The 22,383-nt window shown below is 43.4% G+C and overlaps 1 protein-coding gene across 3 annotated transcripts in view; it reads right to left on the reverse strand.

Moving 5' to 3' along the window:
• SLC24A2 (solute carrier family 24 member 2) overlaps positions 1-22,383 on the reverse strand; it is a 241,757-nt gene that overhangs the window by 13,754 nt on the left and 205,620 nt on the right. For 2 of the 3 annotated variants that reach the window (XM_032635591.1, XM_032635592.1), the window contains one exon: positions 13,195-13,326. In XM_032635591.1, the coding sequence (XP_032491482.1) occupies positions 13,195-13,326 (132 nt within the window). Of the gene's footprint in view, positions 1-13,194; positions 13,336-22,383 lie in introns of all 3 variants that reach the window. The other variant, XM_032635590.1, reaches the window with a different exon arrangement.

Raw genomic sequence — 22,383 nt, forward strand, 5'->3', positions numbered from 1 at the left:
TGACTATATAAGCACGCATTCCTAGATGTTAGGAATCTAGGTTATACTCATTCCTAAAGAAAGACAGGGCCAATAATGCTCAAAATATACCCGACTTTGGACACATAATGATCATCATAATACTAGCCTATGCTCTGAATGTCAGCAAATAAAGAGCCTCAGGGAAATACAGACTAGCATTCCAGCTGTACAACCGTCTGCCTCACCCAGCCTCCCATATTGTTCCTGCTTTGGAAGCATCAACCTTTCATGCATCAACAGTTTGGTTAAGCGTTTCCCCGACTGTCAAAGTACCTTACCATTTCCAATCTCACAGCCCAGGTAATGCCTTCTTTCGTTTTTTTCTGGACTATTTCCCTTCTTCGGACTCTGTGGTCTCATTCCAGTTATCACTGCCCAGTAGCACGTGTATTCTTATTTAGTTACCAGTCTCATTGGAAGGAAGAAAAGAGCTCCTGAAGCCAAGGTCTGATGTGTCAATTTATGGTTAGTAATGGCGGCTCATCCTGACATCTGCTGGGATGGACCTCATACCAAGCAGCAAAAAGCAAATTGTATCCATGCGTTGGCTGGCACATGTGTCCGTTTTGTTCCAATGTAATGGTTTACTTGTATAATTGACAGCTAATGTTCTCATTAGAAGTTTTTAGTACATCAGAGTGATATTTTCTTGGCTTAAAAAACATTACTGGACATTAGCTGGTCGCACAAATTGGCCATCTCCTAACTTACTTTCGACAAATATTCACTAAGCATCTCCTCTGTGCAAGGTTCTGGGGCATACATATTTAACAGAGTTCTCCAAAGCAATCCTGTTAAAGATTAAAAGTATGGTCTCTGGATTACTATGACCAGTACTGAAATCCTTGCTCATCAATTACCAGCTCTGTGCCCTGAGACAAATTATTTAATCGTTCTAAATCTCAGTTTCTTTCTCTGTAAAATGGGAGGAATAACAATGTCTAGTAGTTCTGAGGACTTCCACACACATGAAGTGTCTAGCAAACTGCCTGGCACAGAACAAGTGCTTGGATAGTAATGGCAGATGTTATTAGACAATATTAAGCTCATTTTGATTTTTAAGAGTTAAGAAAGGTGAAAGTGACTGCAGAGATATGGCCTAGAGTCTTGGCTTTGCTTCTTATTAGCTGGTTTTGCTTGGACAAGTCACTCAACTTCTCAGGGCCTCAATCACTCCATCCTTGCTAGAACCGTGCTTGGTACATAGTAGACACGATAAATACTTGGTGAATGAACCAATGCATGATAGAAACTGCAAAAACCTAGCTGGGTTCTGAAGCACCTTCCTAGCTCTGATGGGTCATATTTTGATATCTCATGAGATGCATTCTTGTTTTGTAAGAACATCCATCCTAGGCCATGAGAAAATAAAACTTTTGGGGTCTTTGTTTCCTTTATGATTTTCAATTTTCATCAAAGACATATTCCTCATTAAGGTTTGCATCTCAGTTCTTGTACTTCTAAAAGCCATTAATTTAAGAAAACTATAAAAGTGAAGCCCACCATTAATTACCTGAGCTGGAAATATGCATAATTCAACAAGCACTATCATATAATTTGCATATAAATGAAGTGTAAATAAAAGCAAGTGGGAGTACTATTTACTCTGAAACTAGATGTATACCTTAAAAAAAAATCGGGGAGGGGAAGATGGTGGAAGAGTAAGATGTGGAGATCACCTTCCTCCCCACAGATACACCAGAAATACATCTACACGTGGAGTAACTCCTACAGAACACCTACTGAATGCTGGCAGAAGACCTCAGACCTCCCAAAAGGCAAGAAACTCCCCATGTACCTGGGTAGGGCAAAAGAAAAAAAGAAAAAAGACACAAAAGAATAGGGACGGGACCTGCACCAGTGGGAGGGACCTGTGAAGGAGGAAAGGTTTCCACACACTAGGAAGCCCCTTTGCGGGCGGAGGCAGAGGGGGGAGCTTTAGAGCCACGGAGGAGAGCACAGCAACAGGGGTGCAGAGGGCAAAGCGGGGAGATTCCCGCACAGAGGATCGGTGCCGACCAGCACTCACCAGCCCGAGAAGCTTGTCTGCTCACCTGCCGGGGTGGGCGGGGCTGCGAGCTGAGGCTCGGGCTTTGGTCGGAGAGCAGGGAGAGGACTGGGGTTGGCTGCGTGAACACAGGCTGAAGGGGTTAGTGCACCACGGCTAGCCAGGAGGGAGTCCGGGAAAAGGTCTGGAGCTGCTGAAGAGGCAAGAGACTTTTTCTTCCCTCTTTGTTTCCCGGTGCGTGAAGAGAGGGGTTTAAGAGCGCTGCTTAAAGGAGCTCCAGAGACGGGCGCGAGCCGCGGCTGAAAGCACGGACCCCAGAGACGGGCGGGAGACGCTAAGGCTGCTGCTGCCGCCACCAAGGGGCCTGTGTGCAAGCACATGTCACTATCCACACCCCCCTTCCGGGGAGCCGGTGCAGCCCGCCACTGCCAGGTTCCCGGGATCCAGGGACAACTTCCCAAGGAGAACGCACGGCGCGCCTCAAGCTGGTGCAACGTCACGCCAGCCTCTGCCGCCGCAGGCTCGCCCTGCATTCCGTGCCCCTCCCTCCCCCCGGCCTGAGTGAGCCAGAGCCCCCGAATCAGCGGCTCCTTTAACCCCGTCCTGTCTGAGCAAAATACAGACGCCCTCCGGCGACCTACACGCAGAGGCGGGGCCAAATCCAAAGCTGAGCCCTGGGAGCTGTGAGAACAAAGAAGAGAAAGGGAAATCTCTCCCAGCAGCCTCAGGAGCAGCGGATTAAAGCTCCACAATCAGCTTGATGTACTGTGCATCTGGGGAATACATGAATAGACAACGAGTCATCCCAAATTGAGGAGCCGTGTGGATGAAAGGCTCTTGGTGCTGCAGCCAGGAGTCAGTGCTGTGCCTCTGACGTGGGAGAGCCAACTTCAGGACACTGGTCCACAAGAGACCTCCCAGCTCCACATAACATCAAACGGCGAAAATCTCCCAGAGATCTCCATCTCGACACCAGCACCCAGCTTCACTCAACAACCAGCAAGCTACAGTGCTGGACACCATATGCCAAACAACTAGCAAAACAGGAACACAACCCCACCCATTAGAGAGGCTGCCTAAAATCATAATAAGTCCACAGACACCCCAAAACACACCACCAGAAGTGGACCTGCCCACCAGAGAGACAAGATCCAGCCTCATCCACCAGAACACAGGCACTAGTCCCCTCCACCAGGAAGCCTACACAACCCACTGAACCGACCTCAGCCACTGGGGACAGACATCAAAAACAATGGGAACTACGCACCTGCAGCCTGCAAAAAGGAGACCCCAAACACAGTAAGATAAGCAAAATGAGAAGACAGAAAAACACAGCAGATGAAGGAGCAAGATACAAACGCACCAGACCTAACAAATGAAGAGGAAATAGGCAGTCTACCTGAAAAAGAATTCAGAATAATGATAGTAAAGATGATCCAAAATCTTGGAAATAGACAAAATGGAAGAAACATTTAACAAGAACCTAGAAGAACTAAAGATGAAACAAACAATGATGAACAATGCAATAAATGAAATTAAAAATACTCTAGATGGGATCAATAGCAGAATAACTGAGGCAGAAGAATGGATAAGTGACCTGGAAGATAAAATAGTGGAAATAACTACTGCAGAGCAGAATAAAGAAAAAAGAATGAAAAGAACTGAGGACAGTCTCAGAGACCTCTGGGACAACATTAAATGCACCAACATTTGAATTATAGGGGTTCCAGAAGAAGAAGAGAAAAAGAAAGGGACTGAGAAAATATTTGAAGAGATTATAGTTGAAAACTTCCCTAATATGGGAAAGGAAATAGTTAATCAAGTCCAGGAAGCACAGAGAGTCCCATACAGGATAAATCCAAGGAGAAATACCCCAAGACACATATTAATTAAACTGTCAAAAATTAAATACAAAGAAAGCATATTAAAAGCAGCAAGGGAAAAACAACAAATAACACACAAGGGAATCCCCATAAGGTTTACAGCTGATCTCTCAGCAGAAACTCTGCAAGCCAGAAGGGAGTGGCAGGACATAATGAAAGTGATGAAGGAGAAAAACCTGCAACCAAGATTACTCTACCCAGCAAGGATCTCATTCAGATTTGATGGAGAAATTAAAACCTTTACAGACAAGCAAAAGCTGAGAGAATTCACCACCAAACCAGCTTTACAATAAATGCTAAAGGAACTTCTCTAGGCAAGAAACACAAGAGAAGGAAAAGACCTATAATAACGAACCCAAAACAATTTAGAAAACGGGAATAGGAACATACATATCAATAATTACCTTAAATGTAAATGGACTAAATGCTCCCACCAAAAGACACAGATTGGCTGAATGGATACAAAAACAAGACCCATATATATGCTGTCTACAAGAGACCCACTTCAGACCTAGAGACACATACAGACTGAAAGTAAGGGGATGGAAAAAGATATTCCATGCAAATGGAAACCAAAAGAAAGCTGGAGTAGCAATTCTCGTATCAGACAAACTAGACTTTAAAATAAAGACTATTAGAAGAGACAAAGAAGGACACTACATAATGATCAAGGGATCAATCCAAGAAGAAGATATAACAATTGTAAATATTTATGCACCCAACATAGGAGCACCTCAATACATAAGGCAAATACTAACAGCCATAAAAGGGGAAATCGACAGTAACACATTCATAGTAGGGGACTTTAACACCCCACTTTCACCAATGGACAGATCATCCAAAATGAAAATAAATAAGGAAACACAAGCTTTAAATGATACATTAAACAAGATGGACTTAATTGATATTTATAGGCCATTCCATCCAAAAACAACAGAATATACGTTTTTCTCAAGTGCTCATGGAACATTCTCCAGGATAGATCATATCGTGGGTCACAAATCAAGCCTTGGTAAATTTAAGAAAATTAAAGTTGTATCAAGTATCTTTTCCAACCACAATGCCATGAGACTAGATATCAATTACATGAAAAGATCTGTAAAAAATACAAACACATGGAGGCTAAACAATACACTACTTAATAAAGAAGTGATCACTGAGGAAATCAAAGAGGAAATAAAAAAATACCTAGAAACAAATGACAATGGAGACACGACGACCCAAAACCTATGGGATGCAGCAAAAGCAGTTCTAAGAGGGAAGTTTATAGCAATACAAGCCCACCTTAAGAAACAGGAAACCTCTCGAATAAACAACCTAACCTTGCACCTAAAGCAATTAGAGAAAGAAGAAGAAAAAACCCCAAAGTTAGCAGAAGGAAAGAAATCATAAAAATCAGATCAGAAATAAATGAAAAAGAAATGAAGGAAACAATAGCAAAGATCAATAAAACTACAAGCTGGTTCTTTGAGAAGATAAACAAAATAGATAAACCATTAGCCAGACTCATCAAGAAAAAAAGGGAGAAGACTCAAATCAATAGAATTAGAAATGAAAAAGGAGAAGTAACAACTGACACTGCAGAAATACAAAAGCTCATGAGAGATTACTACAAGCAACTTTATGCCAATAAAATGGACAACCTGGAAGAAATGGACAATTCTTAGAAATGCACAACCTGCCAAGACGGAATCAGGAAGAAATAGAAAATATGAACAAACCAGTCACAAGCACTGAAATTGAAACTGTGATTAAAAATCTTCCAACAAACAAAAGCCCAGGACCAGATGGCTTCACAAGGCAAATTCTATCAAACATTTAGAGAAGAGCTAACACCTATCCTTCTCAAAGTCTTCCAAAATATAGCAGAGGGTGGAACACTCCCAAATTCATTCTACGAGGCCAGCATCACCTTGATACCAAAACCAGACAAGGATGTCACAGAGAAAACTACAGGCCAATGTCACTGATGAACATAGATGCAAAAATTCTCAACAAAATACTAGCAAACAGAATCCAACAGCACATTAAAAGGATCACACACCATGATCAAGTGGGGTTTATTCCAGGAATGCAAAGATTCTTCAATATACGCAAATCTATCAATGTGATAAACCATATTAACAAATTGAAGGAGAAAAACCATATGATCATCTCAATAGGTGCAGAGAAAGCTTTTGAGAAAATTCAACACCCATTTATGATAAAAACCCTGCAGAAAGTAGGCATAGAGGGAACTTTCCTCAACATAATAAAGGCCATATATGACAAACCCACAGCCAAGATCATCCTGGATGGTGAAAAACTGAAAGCATTTCCACTAAGATCAGGAACAAGACAAGGTTGCCCACTCTCACCACTCTTATTCAATATAGTTTTGGAAATTTTAGTCACAGCAATCAGAGAAGAAACAGTAATAAAAGGAATCCAAATCAGAAAAGAAGAAGTAAAGCTGTCACTGTTTGCAGATGACATGATACTATACATAGAGAATCCTAAAGATGCTACCAGAAAACTACTAGAGCTAATCAATGAATTCGGTAAATTTGTAGGATACAAAATTAATGTACAGAAATCTCTTGCATTCCTATACACTAATGATGAAAACTCTGAAAGTGAAATCAAAGAAAACACTCCCATTTACCATTGCAACAAAAAGAATAAAACATCTAGGAATAAACCTACCTAAGGAGACAAAAGACCTGTATGCAGAAAATTATAAGACACTGATGAAAGAAATTAAAGATGATACAAATAGATGGAGAGATATACCATGTTCTTGGATTAGAAGAATCAACATTGTGAAAATGACTCTACTACCCAAAGCAATCTACAGATTCAATGCAATCCCTATCAAATTACCACTGGCATTTTTCACAGAACTAGAACAAAAAATTTCACAATTTTTATGGAAACACAAAAGACCCCGAATAGCCAAAGCAATCTTAAGAACGTAAAACGGAGCTGGAGGAATCAGACTCCCTGACTTCAGACTATACTACAAAGCTACAGTAATCAAGACAGTATGGTACTGGCACAAAAACAGAAATATAGATCAATGGAACAGGATAGAAAGCCCAGAGATAAACCCACGCACATATGGTCACCTTATCTTTGATAAAGGAGGCAGGAATGTACAGTGGAGAAAGGACAGCCTCTTCAATAAGTGGTGCTGGGAAAACAGGACAGGTACATGTAGAAGTATGAGATTAGATCACTCCCTAACACCATACACAAAAATAAGCTCAAAATGGATTAAAGACCCAAATGTAAGGCCAGAAACTATCAAACTCTTAGAGGAAAACATAGGCAGAACATTCTATGACATAAATCACAGCAAGATCCTTTTTAACCCACCTCCTAGACAAATGGACATAAAAACAAAAATAAACAAATGGGACCAAATGAAACTTCAAAGCTTTTGCACAGCAAAGGAAACCATAAACAAGAGCAAAAGACAACCCTCAGAATGGGAGAAAATAGTTGCAAATGAAGCAACTGACAAAGGATTAATTTCCAAAATTTACACGCAGCTCAATAACAAAAAAACAAACAACCCAATCCAAAAATGGGCAGAAGACCTAAACAGACATTTCTCCAAAGAAGATATAGAGACTGCCAACAAGCACATGAAAGAATGCTCAACATCATTGATCATTAGAGAAATGCAAATCAAAACTACAATGAGATATCATCTCACACCAGTCAAAATGGCCATTATCAAACAATCTAGAAACAATAAATGCTGGAGAGGGTGTAGAGAAAAGGGAACACTCTTACACTGCTGGTGGGAATGTGAATTGGTTCAGCCACTATGGAGAACAGTATGGAGGTTCCTTAAAAAACTACAGACTACCATATGACCCAGCAATCCCACTACTGGGCATATACCCTGAGCAAACCAAAATTCAAAAAGAGTCATGTACCAAAATGTTCATTGCAGCTCCTTTACAATAGCCCGGAGATGGAAACAACCTAAGTGTCCATCATCGGATGAATGGATAAAGAAGGTGTGGCACATACATACAATGGAATATTACTTAGCCATAAAATTAAATGAAATTTAGCTATTTGTAATGAGGTGGATAGACCTAGAGTCTGTCATACAGAGTGAAGTAAGTCAGAAAGAGAAAGACAAATACCGTATGCTAACACATATATATGGAATTTAAGAAAAAGTAAATGCCATGAAGAACCTAGGGGTAAGACAGGAATAAAGACACAGACCTACTGGAGAATGGACTTGAGGATATGGGGAGGGGGAAAGGTGAGCTGTGACAAAGCGAGAGAGAGGCATGGACATATATACACTAACAAACGTAAGGTAGATAGCTAGTGGGAAGCAGCCACATAACACAGGGATATCAGCTCGGTGCTTTGTGACCACCTGGAGGGGTGGGATAGGGAGGGTGGGAGGGAGGGAGATGCAAGAGGGAAGAGATATGGGAACATATGTATATGTATAACTGATTCACTTTGTTATAAAGCAGAAACTAACACACCATTGTAAAGCAGTTATACCCCAATAAAGATGTTAAAAAAAAATCGTGTTGTCATTGTAATTATTGTCAAGGTTTGGGATGCTCATCTCCACGGGTAATTCAAAAACTCCTCAGGAGGCAGAGCTGCCAGGCTCTGAGGAGTAGCAAGTGTCTATTAATTGATAGTTTTCTCTTCTGTCTCTCCTCTCCCTAGGTAATTTTTCAAGAGGCCCATGTGGCAGGACATGAGGACAATGGTAGACTGCAAAAATGACCGCATCACTTTGCAATTCCTCCCATGAAGAGATGAGGTCTATTTCCCAAGCCTCTGAATCTAGGCTGGCCTTATGCCTTGCATTGACTAATAGAATGTGGTGGAAATGACAGTGTGCAGATTCTGAACTAGGTCTTTGTGGCTTTGTGGCTTTCATTTTCACTACATTCACTACTCCATCATGTGAATAAGCCCAGGCTAGCCTGCTTAAGGATACAAGACCAGTGGAACAGAGACAAGGTGTTCCAGCTGACACACGCCTACACCAACCAGCCCTCAGCCGTATAAGTAGCAGAACTGTCAGGCTGAGCCCCACCTAAATCACCAACTCATAGAATTATGGGCCCAAAAAATGCTTGTTGTTTTAAGCCACTAAGTTTTGGAGTGGTGTGTTACACAGCAAGAGCTAACTGACACAAGATCAAACCTAATGAAACTCTCCTGAGCTGCGCATGAGTAAGAAGCCACTTACTGGCCTTTGTATCAATCGGCATGCTTTCGTTCAGCATTTCACGTACGCAAAGAATGACCATATAACTCAAACCAGCATGTTTTGAGAGTAAACTCGGACTATCTCAGGCAAACGGGGATATATGGTCACCTTAAATTAGCAATATTGTACTGATAGTTATCTCTTTATGCTTTCCTGAATCACAGAATATCACCGCTGGCAGGGAATCTAGAGAGCTTTCTCCACGCCTGTATTTCACAGAGGAGGAAATATGGGGTCCAGAGTTGAGAAGTGACTTTCCCATGATTGCACAGCTCATGAATCGTGTGGGAAAAGCCACTGTAGTAAATGGTAGCGTGAGAACGCTCCAGAGTCAGGAGACTTGGGTTCGAGTCTAGCTGCTCTCACTAGTACAGCTGTGCAATCTTGCCCTGTAGTTCTATGTGGTCATGCTTTGTTTCCTCTACTGAGTTTAGAGCATCTTAAAAATGGGAATTGTGACTGATGTGTCTTTATATCTCTTTTAGGGCATAAGCCTGATGCCTGGCATATAATAGGTGCTCAGTAAATATTTGCCGAGGAAATCTAGAAACACCCAGTGTTCTACCTAGGAGTCTCATTTCTGCTTGGAACAGCACATGGTATACTCAGAAAGAAACAGAAAAAAATCCAGTCCATCCAGGGATGGCCCTTGGGGGTGCAGTGAGGAAAAGCCCCATTGGCTACCCCAGTGCACACTGCAGGGGCTGGCTCCCACGGGATGCTGCTCAGCGAATGACCAGTCAGCAGTACTACAGGGGGGACATCATGTTCAGCTGTACTTGCTTGCTTTGAACCCCTCAGGATAAGAGTATCAGCCTCTGTTTCGATCCAGGTAACTACAGCCATGGTGGAATCCTGTTTGCTGTCTAGGAGTTACAGGTTGAGAACTCTGATGTTCCCTAACAGTTTCCTTGACCTATCAGATCAGATCACGGAGGGGACGAACACTTTGCCAGCCTTTGCTCTAAGAGTCCCATGCAACCCTGAGATTCTAGGGCCTTGAGTCATAGGCAGCTTCCTCCCATTCCTGCACATCTTCCTGATGGCTTCAGCAGTTGTGTGCTGACATCAATCACTCATTCGTTAAAAATTTATTTATTTATTTTTTTTGCGGTACGCAGGCCTCTCACTGCTGTGGCCTCTCCCGTTGCAGAGCACAGGCTCTGGACGCGGAGGCTCAGCGGCCATGGCTCACGGGCCCAGCCGCTCCGCGGCATGTGGGATCTTCCCAGACCGGGGCACGAACCCGTGTCCCCTGCATCGGCAGGCGGACTCTCAACCACTGCGCCACCAGGGAAGCCCTAAAAATTTATTTTTAAAATTATTATTAAAATTTTAAAATTGAGGTATAGTTGATTTATAATATTGTGTTAGTTTCAGGTGTACAGTACAGCAATTCAGTTATATATTGGGTTAGTCAAAAAGTTCGTTCAGCTTTAAGTGAAAATAAAAGACACATTTTTCATTTTCACCAAGAATTTTATTGAACAATGTATTCACTAACCGAACGAAATTTTTGGCCAAACCAATATATATTATATGTATTCTCCTTCAGATTCTCTTCCCTTATAGGTTATTACAAGATATTGAGTATAGTTCCCTGTGCTATACAGCAGGTCCTTGTTAGTTATCTATTTGATAACATCAGTCAGTCTTATCAGTGAACCAGGCCCCTCTACTCTGGGCCATATCACTCTAGGCCTGCTGTGGGGATTTAGAAAACCCTGTCTGTCTCCCTCATTTTCCTCCCTGAGCTAAGCAAAAGCATTGGACTAAACAGCAGAGCAATGGCGACAGAAAGAGAGAGACAGAGAGAATGAGTGAGTGAGTGCATGTGAGCACACACATCTCAGAAATGTCAGTGTGATGGGAGCCAAGAAGAAACTGAACGCATTCCAGCTATTTGGCTGCAGGTTTCCCGGAAGCCAGGCCTTTGCATACAGCAGATGCTCTGTAACAGCATCTTGAACAAAGAAACCTAGTAGAGCACCTTAAGTGAGCCACACCTGCTACATTCACCCTTTCCTAGGAATCGTCTAATGTCAGGAGTCCTTAAATGAGGGGTCATTCCTGGCCTGTACTTGACAAGACAAGGCTCTCTATCAGGTTGGATTATTTCTAGGTCAGGGTAACGAGACAGGATTTTTCTCCAGTCTTTTTCAAGGGAGGAAGGTGTGATCATTACAGGGCTCTTGAAGAGGGATGCTACATTATGCTGGATGTTACCACAGTATTCTATTCCAAATGCTTTTAGAAATAATGTTTTCAGATTTCTACCTTCTGGCGTCAAGAAATATGAGGAAGAGGGGCTTCCCTGGTGGCGCAGTGGTTGAGAGTCCGCCTGCCGATGCAAGGGACACGGGTTCGTGCCCCGGTCCGGGAAGATCCCACATGCCGCAGAGCGGCTGGGCCTGTGAGCCATGGCCACTGAGCCTGCGCGTCCGGAGCCTGTGCTCCACAATGGGAGAGGCCACAGCAGTGAGAGGCCCGCGTACCACCAAAAAAAAAACAAAAGAAATATGAGGAAGAGCCCAAGCTGTGTGGTCACACGGGCCTGGGTCTGAATCTCAGCTCTATGACCTAGGAAGTGACCAGGCTTCAGCTAGTTAACTCTTTTTGCCTAAGTTTCTTTCTACTTATGCCAATTATATGTGTGTGTGTGTGTGTATATATATATATATATATATATATATATATATAATTATATATATATAGTGCAGGCATATATATATATATATATATATATATATATATACACATATGCCCATACTAGATGTTTTCTGAGATTTACAATAGAATTTATGGAGTATACCAAGGATAGAGCATGATACGTAGTAGGTACACACTTTTGTTGAATGAGTATGTGTGTGTATAGGGCCATAATAAAAAGTAGAGCTGTTTCTCCTTATCTCTCATTAGTTCTTTCACCCTTTGGGACAGTGGCCCAGGAACCCAGTTTGACACTACTGGGAAAAGATGTTCTTTTGATTTGATCTACATTCAGATTGTACTTTGCTGATTATAAGATGGTATTGTGTTCACAGCATCCAGTACATAATAGCGGCAGATAATAATATTGATTATGGTAATGATAATACTGGTGGGAGCAGATCAGACATACAGGCATTTACACCAGACGAATGCATTTCTGGAAATTATTTTTTGAATCGAATGAATAATTCGTGTACACAAATATTCAACAAAATGTGAGTCACCCTTCTGCCTCAGACCTTCAGTTCCCCTTTGCAGAGACAATCACTGTAGTGGTTTTAAACCATGGTCACAAGTTCTCTGAAACTGCTGCCATCAAGGGTGTCATATGCTATAGGACACCGATATATTCTAGGGAGACTTCTTATCTCCTCCCCTTTAATCAAGACAGACTTATGACTGCTTTGAGTAGTAGGGTTCAGTGGAGGTGACTCTGTGACTGCTGAGACTAGGCCATCAGAGACAATGTAGCTTCTCCTTGTGTTGCTAGAACACTCACTCTTGGAGTCCTGATCTCTTATGTAAGACATCTAACTATCCCGATGCCTCCATACTGTGAGAAAACCCTAGTCACGTAGAGCGGCCACGTTAGGCTCTCCAGTAGACAATCCCAGCTGAGCCCAGAATTTGAATCATCTCTGCCCAGGTGCCAGAAACATGAGCCAGGACATCTCCAGATGATTCCAGCCCCCAGCCACTTGAGTCTTCCCAGCTGAGGCCCCAAACACTGTGGAGCAGAGACCAGCCATCCCCAGCGTGTCCATTTGAATTACGGATCCACAGGATCCACGAGCAGAATAAAATGGTTGTCATTTCATACCACTAAGTTTTGGGGTTGTTCATTACGTAGTTTCAACAGCCAGAACCATCACTATTATTGTGTATTTGTCCAGAGAAATTTCAGGCACATATATATGAATATACATGTGTATACGTCACCCCCTTTTCCTTTTAAGACAAGTAGAAGCAGGCTATGCATACTGCTATATGCTGCACTTTTTACAAGAAATTCATTTCAAAAAAAAAAAAAATGCTTTACTCACAGGTTTGCGAACATCAGGTAAGGTAATCCAGAGAGGAAACACTATGGGGAAAACAACCAGGAACGTGACTTGCTTGTGGGTATCGGAAGGCCAGGCCAGGCTGAGAGGCTGGTCCTCCTCGTCTTCACCCGTCTCTGTGGTCTGTTGTAGAAAGAGAGAGAGAGAATATGAACAAAAAAGACAATAACATCTGCAGGCCACAAAGCAAGGAGAGAAGTTCCGGATCTCATTAGGAGTTTTCTTGGGTCATCTCAGCTGCTTCATCCATGTAATTTTTAGGTTTGTAAGAGAACCCCACCTTGTCATAGTCTGAATCCCAGGAACAAACAATGCATTGCTCAGCCATGAGAATTTAAGAACTTCCTTTCCTTTCCCTGAACACTCTCCAGCTTCTCACTTTCCTGAATTGATCCAACTGGAGTGGACTCTGATCCATGAACTTAGGAGAAGCCATACCTGCAGAGCAAAAGATCCCAATGCCAACTTTCTTCTCTCTTCTTGAGGAGAAAGCCACAGGATTCAGAATCCTTGGGAATACATTTTTTAAAATTAAAATAATTAAAAATCATTTGTTTAGAACACTGATTTGGTGTGGGCAAATGAAAGTAACCACAGAAATCAGTCAGTAACAATACTCAACTCCCTTCAGTGACCCTGGGATAGTTAAGTTCATGGATTATTGTGTGGTTGTGAGTTTCTAACCTGCTTAATCACCTCGTTAAATTCTAAACCATTTTATTTCCGGCCAAAGGCTTATTATGCAAACATATATGTGCATTCACAGAGAAACAGAGTATGGAAGTAGAGGATGCTAAACCTGTGGGGGTCGAGCACACAGGGCTGCAGAGCCAGGGGGTAAACTTCAGAGTTTCTGACCTGGCAGCAAGCGGCCAGCGTATTATTCGCTGCCTGCTGAGGTCAGCAGCTTCTGAGGTCCCAGAGCTAGAAGGGACAGAAGGTGGATCAGGGCCTGGCAGGATGACCATTAGCCTGTCAGATGGGCCCTCCAAGCCTCCGAAACAGCACTGCAGACAGCATCAATCACTCCCTTCTCTGCTTGTTTAAAAATGAAAGTGCAGCAGCAGGACCAAGCGTCAGGTCTAAAAATATCAATAGGAACATTTCCATGGATGCTTCCTTTTGAGACCATATAAATAACCCACACAGGCTTCATACAGCTCCTGCCCTCCCCCCTGCCCCCCACCCATGGCTCTTGCTTCCAGCATCCTGTGCTATTTCAAGCAGCACTGAATCCCCCCAGCACTTCTCTCCCTAGGGAGGTGGTAAGTGGGCCAGGCTTGGGCAAGTTGTCTTAGAGGAAAAGGATAAGACTAGAGGCAGGGCTGGGTGTGAGGCCCGACTTGCTGCATGTTATTTTTTTAATTTTTTGCGGTACGCGGGCCTCTCACTGTTGTGGCCTCTCCCATTGCGGAGCACAGGCTCAGTGGCCATGGGCCAGCCACTCCGTGGCATGTGGGATCTTCCCGGACCGGGGCATGAACCCGTGTCCCTTGCATCGGCAGGCGGACTCTCAACCATTGCGCCACCAGGAAAGCCCATGTTATGTTTATTATTTATAATTTACACCCTAGTACTGCCAAAAGGATTTGTAGTGGTTTACACAATCACCCCCACTTTCTCTCAAGAAGTTAAAATTAAAAAAAAAATTATTTAAAAAAGCTAATCTTAAGCCATGCTGAAAAAGGTTCTTTCTCTTTCATGTATGTCCTTGGCAGTGGGTGAACGAATTTTAAACACCAAATATGAGGGAAATAAGAGGATTAGGGAATAAGGCAGAATTAGGAAGTCAGCGCAGTTTATTCGGGTTGTCTGGATCCTCATTAAATATACTTCTTATGCTCCCCATCTCTTTGCTATGCAATATGTTGGAAAAGAAGGAAGATCTAAAATCAGTAATCTACATTTCCACCTTAGGAAACTAGAAAAAGAAGAGCAAATTAAATCCAAAGTAAGCAGAAGAAAAGAAATAATAAACATTAGGGCAGAAATCAATAAAGTTCAACTAATCTATGACAAAGGAGGCAAGGATATACAATGGAGAAAAGACAGCTCTTCAATACGGGGTGCTGGGAAAACTGGTCAGCTGCATGTCAAAGAATGAAATTAGAACACTACCTAACACCATATGCAAAAGTAAACTCAGAATGGATTAAAGACCTAAATGTAAGACCAGACACTATAAAACTCTTAGAGAAAACAAAGGAAGAACACTTTTTGACATAAATCACAGCAAGATCTTTTTTGACCCCCCTCCTAGAGTAATGGAAATAAAAACAAAAATAAACAAATGGAACATAATGAAACTTACAATCTTTTGCACAGCAAAGGAAACTATAAACAATACGAAAAGACAACCCTAGAATGGGAGAAAATATTTGCAAATGAATCAATGGACAAAAGATTAATCTCCAAAATATATAAACAGCTCACGCAGCTCAATATTAAAAAAACAAACAACCCAATCAAAAAATGGGCAGGAGACCTAAACAAACATTTCTCCAAAGAAGACACACAGATGGCCAAGAAGCACATGAAAAGCTGCTCAACATCACTAATTATTAGAGAAACACAAATCAAAACTACAATGAGGTATCACCTCACACCAGTTAGAATGGGCATCAGCAGAAAATCTACAAACAACAAATGCTGGAGAGGGTGTGGAGAAAAGGGAACCCTCTTGCACTGTTGGTGGGAATGTAAATTGATACAGCCACTATGGAGAACAGTATGGAGGCTCCTTAAAAAACTAAAAATTGAATTACCATATGATCCAGCAATCCCACTACTGGGCATATACCCAGAGAAAACCATAATTCAAAAAGACACATGCACCCCAATGTTCACTGCAGCACTATTTACAGTAGCCAGGACATGGAAGCAACCTAAATGTCCATCAACAGACGAATGGATAAAGACGATGTGGTACATATATACAATGGAATATTACTCAGCCATAAAAGGGAACGAAATGGGGTCATTTGTAGAGATGTGGATGGACATAGAGACTGTCATACAGAATGAAGCAAGTCAGAAAGAGAAAAACATATCGTATATTAACGCATATATGTGGAATCTAGAAAAATGGTACAGATGAACCGGTTTTCAAGGCAAAAATAGAGACACAGATGTAGAGAACAAATGTATGCACACCAAGGAAGGAAAGCGGGGGTGGGGTGGTGGTGGGATGAATTGGGAGATTGGGATTGACATGTATACACTACTATGTATAAAATAGATAACTAGTAAGAACATGCTGTATAAAAAAAATGTTTGTGAGGAAAAAAAAATAAATCAGTGAAAGTGAAAACAGGAAGTCAACAAAACCAAAAGCTGTTTCCTTTGCTATGTAGTTCATGCGGGTTCATCCACTGCTTCCTTTACTTATCCCAAGGGCTCACATCCCTGACAGAAGCTTGAGGGTGGGTCTTCTGAGCCAACTCATCGTCCTCCCAGAAGATGTAGCGGATGTTGAGAGTATCACTCCCTGCTGGGCTCACCAGCGTCCCAAGCTGTCAGTTGACTACATGAATAATCTCTGTGTAATCAGACCAGTGAAGATTAGGAGACGGGTGCATTTTAGCTGTTCCCTCCCAGATACGATCTTTCTTGTTTAATCCAAATGAATGACTTTCCCCTCCCCACCTGGTAGATGCCTCAGGAATAGGGAGGACCATGGGAGAGTTGAGAATTTGCAGTATGCCTAATAAGTACCCTGTCTCATGCAAGGTAGGTGGTTTTATTCAGATAGAGGATGCCAGCACTTCCTTGAAGACCCATCAAGCTGATCTGATGAGTTCATCAAGGCTCCTCCACCTTCCAGAGTTGACACTCCCCCCAGTCAGGTCCCCTACTGCCATCTGCAATCGAGCAACTTCTCTCTAAACTCTAAGCTAAACTTTTTTCAGAGAAAAAAGCAACTCTTTATGACTCATATCATTTTAATGACACCAACAGATGGTGACATTTCATCAATAACCCTTCTGCTTATAACCTACGGATTAGCTCCTTTCTCAATCTGCCAAAGTCACCAGGCAGGCAGTGCCCCTAGAATACAGCAGAAAATAATTGTCTGTTTAGATGCATAAGCTCTAAACATACTACTGGTCCAACGCAAACAATTAGCTATATTGTACGGCTTCCAAAAGCTGCATTTGAGGTTGCTGTTGCTAGGGCAGAAACGGACGAGGAGAAGAGATTGGGTCTCAGGCTGTACAAACAGTGCTCTCCGTGGGGACTTCACGGCCTCTTGGGGACAAATCTTGCTATAGAGAAGTACAGGAGCCCAGAACCCTTCGGAGGATTCTAGAGGTGCCTGGGGAGCAAGGTTGTCAGCATATTTTAGGGGAAATTCTCTTTGTCTTTTTGCCGAGTGCAATCTCACTCTGGTTCAGCGGGCAACAGCTTGCAAGCTGGTTGGAGGAAAAAAATTCTGTTCCAAGTCTGGGGGCTCGATTTGCCTTTGCCCAAGCTGGGGCTGCTGGCATGCTCATTTGTCTCGGCCCCGGGAGAGGCTGGGCACTGATTTTCCAGCTTTTCCTGGAGTTGCGGCATCCTGGCTTTGACCTTGCAACAATCCAACCTTACCTCCTAAAGCTTCTGAGCATGTCTATAGAAAAAAAACAAGGCAAAACAATCCTGAAAAAATTCAAATGTCTCGTGATAGCTTAAGGTAGTTTGAGATCTACCGGGGTCTCCACAGAATCCCTAGAATTTTGTAAAACCAGGGCACCAATGACTGCTTTAGGGCCTTGTAATCTCTGACATGGAAAATCTGAGCCTAAGACATATGACTGTAAGTTTCCACATTCTGGTTGTCGGATCTTGAAGGAGTCAGTGCAGCCTGGTGGGAAGAGCAGGTAGCGGAGAATCAGGAACCCTGGCTGCCCTTCTCTGCTCGAGCTGGGATTCCTTGGGTGGTGACCATGACCACCTGCAAGTATTCACTGAGTTCTTTTTAGGTAGAAGGCATTGCACTAAGTTCTGGGACTCTTGATTTGAAGGAGACTTGGATTTCAAAGGAGAGACAGAACAAATGGCTCCAAAGAATTTATTCTTTATCTAGTTACGGGGATGCTGGCAACAGCTTCTGTGTGTTCTCTAGTATCTATTCTGCCTGTTATGGATTGAATTGTGTCTCCCCAAACTCATATTTTGAAGACCCAACCCCCAGGACCTTAGCTGTGACTGGAGATAGGGCCCTTAAAGAGGTGATTAAGTTAAAATGAGGACATTAGGGCGGGTCTTAACCCAATACGACTGGTGTCCTCATAAGAATAGGATATTAGGACTCATGGAGAGACACCAGGGATGTGCATACACGGAGGAAAGGCCATGGGAGGACACAGCAAGAAGGCAGCCATCTGCAAGGAGAGGGGCCTCAGAGGAAAACACCCTGTAGACCCCTTGATCTTGGATATCCAGCCTCCGGAACCATGAGGAAATAAATTTCGGTGGTTTAAGCCACCCAGCCTGTGGTATTTTGCTAATATGCTGCCCTTGTGCTTTAGTGATAGAAGGCCTACTTTTACCTGGGTCTGGAGTAAAGACTATTTCTAGCCTTCCTTGTAACAAGGTGTGGTCATGGGATGAAGTTCTGGCCAATGAGATGGAATGGGAAGTATTCTCTGCAACTTCTGGGATGTATCTTTAAAGGGTGGAGGTGTATCCTTCCTCACTCCTTCCTCCTTCTGGCTGCCAGGAATGGGGACATTTTGGCCAGAGCTTGAACAGCTATCTTAGACCATGAGGTGGAGAAATAGTATAAAAGGATCTGACCTCTGACACCCATCAAGAGCCATTCTAGCTCCGGGCTGCCTAAAAAGACTTGGGAGAGGGCTTCCCTGGTGGCGCAGTGGTTGAGAGTCCGCCTGCCGATGCAGGGGACACTGGTTCGTGCCCCTGTCCGGGAAGATCCCACATGCTGCGGAGCGGCTGGGCCCGTGAGCCATGGCTGCTGAGCCTGTGTGTCCGGAGCATGTGCTCCACAACGGGAGAGGCCACAACAGTGAGAGGCCCACATACAGCAAAAAAAAAAAAAAAAAAAAGACTTGGGAGAGACATAAAATTCTATCTTACTTAAGCTGTTGTTATTTTGGGGTTTTGGTTGCTCACAGTAGAACCTTATCCTGGCTGATCCAGTGTCCTCTTTAGGAGGAATCAAGGGAGAAAAATCTTTCACATCTCAGCACTGGGAAAAGTCAGGCTTCCTCCGAGAAACTGAGAAATTCGTGCACCAGGGAAATGATACTCTTTATTTTTTGGCACTAGGGAGTTCAGAGCCAAATCTGTAACCCTGTCCAGCAATCACAGCACTGGAACCTGCACTCACCTTACTCTACTCTTACTCTCTTCCTTTCCTTTCCATCCTTTGCTGAATTTTCTCAAACTAGTCATTTTATCCTTTTATATCAGATGTATTTTTGCAAGCAGCCTCGAATCTTTGTGAAGGTGGGGCAGAACTAAAAATAAAACTCTGCAGTGATCCAACAGAATTTTGGGGATAACTTTATGAGTGAGAGAGAGAGAGAGAGAGAGAGAGAGGGGTAAGATGTTACTGTACGTGACAACACATGACAAATGGACAACTACCTTCTTGGACTCATTATCAATACTGAAGGTTGGAATCTGGAGGTCTGGCTATCAGAACACCTACAGATAGAACAGTTCCAGGGGGCAGTTAGCACCTATTGGGAGGTCTCTGGAGCAATCAACTCATTTTTATTTTCCTTTATCTAGTGAATGGGAGGAGTGGCAGCAGCCTGTCCATTTGTGGCCTAGCATTATGAGAATTGGTTCAGCTTCTTTGCACGTGCATCTTGTTTCTTTTCTTTTCTTTTTTTTTTTTGCGGTACGTGGGCCTCTCACTGCTGTGGCCTCATCCCATTGCGGAGCACAGGCTCCAGACGCGCAGGCTCAGCGGCCATGGCTTACGGGCCCAGCCGCTCTGCGGCATGTGGGATCTTCCCGGACCGGGGCACAAACCCGTGTCCCCTGCATCAGCAGGCGGACTCTCAACCACTGCGCCACCAGGGAAGCCCTGCACGTGCAACTTATACTATTTCCACTTGTGCCTCGTCTGGATGGTTTGCCCCAGAATAAGTGTCAGGTTTCCATTGGAGGGGCTTGAGTTGGATTTATTAGTCCAGAAGTTGCCTCTCCAGCCAGAAAAATATTTCTTGGAGGCAACTCAATTTCTTATTCTTGTCTGTGAAGGGCACTGTGCAAGATTCCTGCATGAAGGTGAGCCCACTTTAATGCAATCTCTGCTGTCAGAGAATTAAAATGAACACCCAGGAGGCATCTGAAAATAGGCCATCCTTGAGTTCAGTTTTATTGATTGGTAATAACATCTCATCTCCAGTTCACAAGGAGCAAAGCTCAGAGGATCGCTTGCACCTGCCTAGCTCTCAACTCGGTGGGGTTTGATTCTTCTTTAACCCCCTCAAAAGGACCACTCAGTTCAGCACTCAGGAATGCCACCTCTTCCCACTGGAGAGTCCCTTCAGTGTGGCATGATGCTGGATAAAATGCAATGCCAGCACTTACGTATCTCTGTAAAAATATAATTTATTTATGCTAAAATATTGGGCCAGGGTCAAACTGGGGGAAGGTGAAGATTTCAAGTGATTTGGACTTCTACTTAAAAAGAATGGTTCCTAGTATATTTGTTGCTGTTGCTGTTTCTACAATTTATATATGTAGAAAAAAAGAATCACTTTTACCTCCACGTTGTTCAGTCACACAGATGCCCACACGAATGAGCAAATGGGGCAAAGCTCATGGAGTGCAGTGCGTGCTACGAATCCCCAAGAAGACCCCGAAGCGATGGGAGTGGGAAGAGACATCCATAAAAACATTCACCGAGCCTGAGATATGAGGCTGGGTGGGTGCATTAAGAATATTGAAACTGTCACCCTCAACAAAAGCCACTAATAAAACACGTGAAAGGGCTTCCCTGGTGGCGCAGTGGTTGAGAGTCTGCCTGCCAATGCAGGGGACACGGGTCCGTGCCCTGGTCCGGGAAGATCCCACATGCCGCGGAGCGGCTGGGCCCGTGAGCCATGGCCGCTGGGCCTGCGCATCCGGAGCCTGTGCTCCACAGAGGGAGAGGCCACAACAGTGAGAGGCCCACATACCACAAAAAAACCCAACCAAACAAACAAAAAGACCACGTGATATATGTAGGCTATGTGGGAGGTGTTCATCTGTAAACTGGGGATAGTAACTCTCAGGCAGTCTCAGGATGCACAGTACCTGGGAGAGACCAGGGGATCAGCACATGTTAATCCTCTTCCCTTCTGCCATTAATCTCATCTCTGCCACTAACTAGCTATGTGACCTCAGGCAAATCAACGGAAATGCTGGAATAGCAGAAGAACACATACGTGTCACCTGTAAGGCATCTGGACCTGGTGCACCTCACCCCCTTTTAGGCCCCCAAAGTCCTTACAAACCTTGTCATTGTGAAGCAGAGCTTCTTTGTCCCCTGCAATGTTTTAATGTGGGACCACCTTCCTGGCCAAGAACTTGTCATTCATTTTATCATTTGGACACTGAATGATCTTGAAAGACAAGCTGCAATCATATAGACCTCTGCAATCATCTAGTGTAGGAACTTTAGGGCCCCAGAATTTCAGAGCTGGAGGGTCCCTGGGTCATTGAGCGCACCCCCCCTCCCAATTGAGGACCCTAAGATGAAGGGATATGTTGAAGGAAGGTCACAGTGCCAGGCTCATTTCACTCCCAACCCAAGGCTCCTCCAAAATACCACATGGCCTCCCCTCCTCACTCCTAAAAAGTAGGTATGAATGTGCTTTATGTCCAATTACACTAGGTTTTCCAGCTTTTTGTAATAAATCAAATCTACTAAAACAAAAATGTTAGCTATGGCAAACATGAAGAATGTAATTGACATAATTTTGGTTGATTTTCTTGAGTCTAGAACTAATTTCTGGTGGTTTGGATGCCCCACGTTTTTGCAAAAGCTGATCAGAAACATCTGATTCTTGGATGCACTCTTCCTTTTCTTGAGTCTGCTATGGATGGAATATCTGCGTCTCTCCAAAATTCGTATGATGAAATCCTAACCCACAAGGTGATGGTATTAAGAGGTTGGGTCTTTGGGAGGTGATTAGGTCAGGGTGGCAGAGTCCTCATGATTGGGATTAG

Source organism: Phocoena sinus, chromosome 6 (genome assembly GCF_008692025.1).
Source record: "Phocoena sinus isolate mPhoSin1 chromosome 6, mPhoSin1.pri, whole genome shotgun sequence".
Lineage (NCBI taxonomy): Eukaryota > Metazoa > Chordata > Mammalia > Artiodactyla > Phocoenidae > Phocoena > Phocoena sinus.